We start from the raw sequence: 4,908 nt of genomic DNA on the forward strand, positions 1-4,908 counted from the left end.
TTTTTTTTTTTTTAATTTTATTTATTAAAAATATTTTTTATTTTATTAAAATTTATTTTAAAATTTTATTTAATAATTTACAAAATAGTTTGATTTTAATTAAACTAAATCTTCATAAATTAGGATTGATGTATTAGAATCAGTGCAGATGTATCGATGTAATTTTAAATAAAGTATGCTAATATTATGTTTCCAGCTAATAGTACATTCACACTGTCTCATTTAAGCACTTGCTTATTTATATTAATGAGGAAACGTTCAAATTATATTAAGCTCATTTATGCAGCCGATAGAACTTTTATACACTTTTATAAACTTCACTTAATAATACATCACACAAAAAAATTAAATGTAGAATTGATATGTTAAGTCTTTCATATACATTTTATGTATATAACACATAATTCAAATTTTGGACATTTTTCTTGTGGGAAATTTATTTTTATGGGTTGCATTCGACATTTTATGCCTTAAATCAATCGATTTATTTGTAATGAGCTCATTTATATGAAAGCCTGATGACCAAAACTGCTTAAAGGCGGCAGTTTATACCATGTGGAAACATGATAGAATAAATCAAGGGAAATTGCACTAAAAATGTTGAATGCAACGTTGAGAATTATGTGTCCCGATAGAGAAATTATCAAAATTTGACATATTTGACATATGCAAGAATATGTAAATAAACAAAAAACAAAAGTTTCAAACAAACAAGAGGTATATAATGTGATATAATATAGCAGAGGTATATGATGCTGATATAAAGTGATCTTTACTGGAATGAGGATAAGACTTCTATTCCGACTTTGAATTGGTTTAAGTAAAGAATATGTGTAGATACTCCTAATAATTAGAAAACCCTCAAAGAAACACATTCTGACCCTTAGTCAATTGTTAGCCTAAGAAAAATTAATACAAGCATGTATGTGAAGGATATAAACTGTTTAGTCTGACTTTAATTTAGTTTAGGTAAAGCATATTGACATTATAAAACCCTCAAGGAGATATTTTGACATTAAATTAGTTATTAACAAAAAAGAATCATTATATATATTTGAAATGTTCTGCTCTACTGAGAGCTCAAAACTTAGTTATTTTCGATTTTATTGTTCTAGAAGTCGTAATTGAAGAATTTCTTAGATAATTACGAATTGATGTGTAAATGAGAATATTCTTCTTATACAAATTGTACCTATTTAATAAAAAAAAAAACAAAAAAGTGAAGGAAAAAAAAACAAATGAATTAAGAAATAATATTTGAATATTGTGTATACTATAATTTTAAGGTGGAATGAGCCGTGAAGAGGTTATTGATACTAACGAGAGACTGAGAGCTTTACGTTTACGATTAGAGGAGTCTTATGATACCGCAAAGCAAGCATTAATAACGTTAATGAATAAATACGGAGACTCAAAAAGTCAACGCAATATATTTCAACGTTATCCGATGCTTAAATTAATGATAAAGGTAACTTCAATTTAAATATATATATATAAATTAAAAATAATTTAAATTTAAAAGTTATTAAAATATTAAATAATACTTCAATATATTATAATTTGTAATTTTTTTATAAGGATGTCATACGATTGGAAACCCAATATTGGACTCTAATTGATATACCCCGTCAGGAAAAACAAGAAACGGTGCCGTCGTATGTTATGAGGGCTTGTGCAATTATGGAAAAAACACAGAAATCTGGCGAAGGCGTTAAGACATCAGCAAAACTAGCCGAAGAAGCGGCTGAAAAACGAGAACGAATGGAACGTCTGGAACGTAAGTTTATATTGTTACTTTCTTATAGAACTTATTTTATTATATATGTTTTTTTGTTTCATTTTAAGTGCTATACAATTTTAGATATATAATAATATCAATTAGTTAAATGGTGTTACTTTATATTTATTAAAAATTTTTAATGATTGTTTTTTAACTTAAACATCAGAACATAGTTTCTGTGATGTTGACATTCATCCTAACACTACCGATCTTACCAAAATTTTTTCTTCTTATTCTATTGTAAGGGGGACAAAAGAGTGTGCACTAATGGAGGAGTAATGCGAATATATAGCCTAGCTTTCTCAACTGTCCACCTCACCTACCCGTGGTGCATCCTTTTTCTACATACGAGACTCTGGCGACCGAGTACAGGCGGTATGACCTAAAAACATATAATTGAGCGGAAATTCTCTAACTACTTAACACTAATCCTATCTCCGGGTTAGCAAATAAGGAGATCCGGCCCTCTAAGTTAGGGGTTAATCGCAAGTCCAGCAACCCTGCATCAAAAAAATTTTAACGCTACGCAACCATTAGGGAGGCCAAGGTTCATACTGGACTGTAGTGCCAAATAAGAAGAAGAAGATTCTATTTTCTTCTTGTCTTCTTTTCTGTTTTGTTATTGCAATAAAATATTTTCAAATCTTTTTATCCAAACTTTCCGTCCATAAGATTTTAGGTTGTTGGACTTGAGGTTATTTTTCATTTGTCTTTAATCGAATCTTATTTTTTTTTGTCAACTGTCAGGTTACATTTCATATCTTCTATATATGTAGTTCGATATCCAAAATTATGTTAGACCACCAATATATTAAAATGTTAGATAGACATTAGACATCAGAACCTTTTCCTAACTAAAGATGCACACTGACACATGAGGTGAAAAACAGTTTCCTTCTCATCCGCAAAGCCTCCACCTCGACAAAAGTCATGATAAAGTAGATGGTATCAGCATAAAATTGATTATTATGATTTGACTGTCTTCACACCATATCTTCAAGGTCTTGATTAGAGAGATGGGAAAACTGAGGTCACCATTTATTATGTGATATACATCCGAATATTAGTTATGATTCTATTTGGCATATTTATTTTTATTTAATTACGTCCACTTAACTCACAAGATAAATTAACAATAAAATATATTTTAGATATGACGACTGCACAAATCGAACATGAAAATACGCAACTGATAAATGATTTATATAGACTACTGAAAAAATATTTGGGTTTAAGACATTTAATACGTGTATTAAAGGTAAATAATATTTTAAAAATAATAAATAAAAAATTAATAAATATTTTAAAAAATTGTGTTTTTATTTGCAAACAAAAAGGAAGAATATGGTAGTTCTAAAATGTATCCAATCTTTCCACGTTACACCATGCTGAAGGATATGATCAAGGGCATAATGCATGATCCAGATTACATGGAAGTCTGCCATGAAATCAATAACTGACCAACGTATTAGGCTGGGTCCACAAAACAGAGGCGCACAAATTATGCTTAAAATGCTGTGGATTCTAGCAAACAAATTTATTAAAAACAAATCAAAATATACAAAAATTTGTTGTATAAGTAACATTATTAATATATAAATAAGAATAACAACAAATAGAAATTATGACGCTTTAATTAAAAACTTAGTTTCTTAAATGTGACTTTAATTTAATAGAATTAATTAACTAATTAACTTAATAGCTACAAAACATTACTTACTATATATACAATACTCGTATATAGCTAAATATATCTGCAACTATTGACAGGAGAACACTAAGAGAAACTATATCTTGAACTTCTACAAATTCTACCCACCAAAAATAATTACAAAACACTGAGCTCGAAACACGATTTTAAAATAAAAACTCTTACTTACAGATACAAAACTTCGTACTTAGCAAAAAAACGCATTTATTTTTCAAACACTTTTTACCTAAAACAAAATAAAATTAATTTAAGACAAATTGCTATTGATAAATAAATAAAATGTTAATAAATAAATAATTTATGGAAGATGTCTATATATAGTAATTACAAATTGATTTATAAGAAATAAATATTTATTATGATATAGCAAAATATTAACTTGAATAATTCAAACTTGGATAAGTTATGAATATAGATAAAGAAAAATCAAAGATAAAATATTAGTTAAATCTATTAGTTAGACAATATCGGAGAACTGTTCCCATATAATATAAATTAAAACTTAGATAAACTTAATATTTTTGGATTGTTATGGCTACCGTATGGAAGTAAAAAAATACTTCTATTATTGAGAAAAAAATTACAATCATGAATTTTATTTTATTAGCAATGATTTTAAACTATTATTAAATTGGTGTCTAGAAAATTGGAATTAATATTAATAAGTAACAGACTACTATCATATTTCCATTACAGCTAATACTACTTATGTTAATGAAATTAAAATAAGGTCGTTTCCATTGGCATAAGCTGATTTATGTTTGTGAAGCAGTTTATTTGTTTACATTTTATATAAGCTAATTTATATAAAAATTTTTTATATGGTAAATTTTACTCATTAGCGACTCTAATGAGCAAAACTGCCTAAATGATATCAGTGGAAACATGATATAAGGCGTAAGTGGTGTTAGCAATCATCGACGGTCACATATCTTTAGGGACCTCACACAAACTAACAAACACTTTAAATAAAATTCATTTATAGTTATTCTACAAAACAATTCTTTCAAGTTATATATTATATACATATGTCTATTGTATTATTACTATATATTATATATAACTGATTACCAATAATTCATATAAAAAACAGTAAACGAGAAATTATATGAAGGAGAATCTTAATTTAATATTTCAAGCAGGATTTATTTTAAGAAAGCAGAATTGCAAGCAATATTATAGATTTCTAATCTATTTTATAAATAATACAAATAATTAAATATATTTTTTTTCCAACAATATATTAAAAACTGCAAATGAGTTTTAAATATATATACTTCCACAAGTGGTTTTTAGTTAACCAAAAAAATTAAATTTAAAGACTTCCCGAATGACCTTCCCGAAGTCTACAATAATGAATTTTTACTCAAATTAAATTTTAATTTTTTTTAACATAATTAAATTAAAAAGAATATAT

At 26.6% G+C, this 4,908-nt stretch overlaps 1 protein-coding gene across 1 annotated transcript; it reads left to right on the forward strand.

Moving 5' to 3' along the window:
* The first annotated feature begins 1,288 nt into the window (after positions 1-1,288).
* Positions 1,289-3,315, forward strand: LOC119679765. The gene is made up of 4 exons (XM_038092302.1): positions 1,289-1,468; positions 1,579-1,777; positions 2,932-3,038; positions 3,118-3,315. Exons 1-4 carry the CDS (start codon positions 1,292-1,294, stop codon positions 3,238-3,240), a joined length of 606 nt encoding a protein of 201 aa, XP_037948230.1. The 5' UTR covers positions 1,289-1,291; the 3' UTR covers positions 3,241-3,315.
* The last annotated feature ends 1,593 nt before the right edge of the window (positions 3,316-4,908 follow it).

The sequence above is a fragment of the Teleopsis dalmanni genome, chromosome 2 (assembly GCF_002237135.1).
Source record: "Teleopsis dalmanni isolate 2A chromosome 2, ASM223713v2, whole genome shotgun sequence".
NCBI classification, from domain to species: Eukaryota; Metazoa; Arthropoda; class Insecta; order Diptera; family Diopsidae; genus Teleopsis; species Teleopsis dalmanni.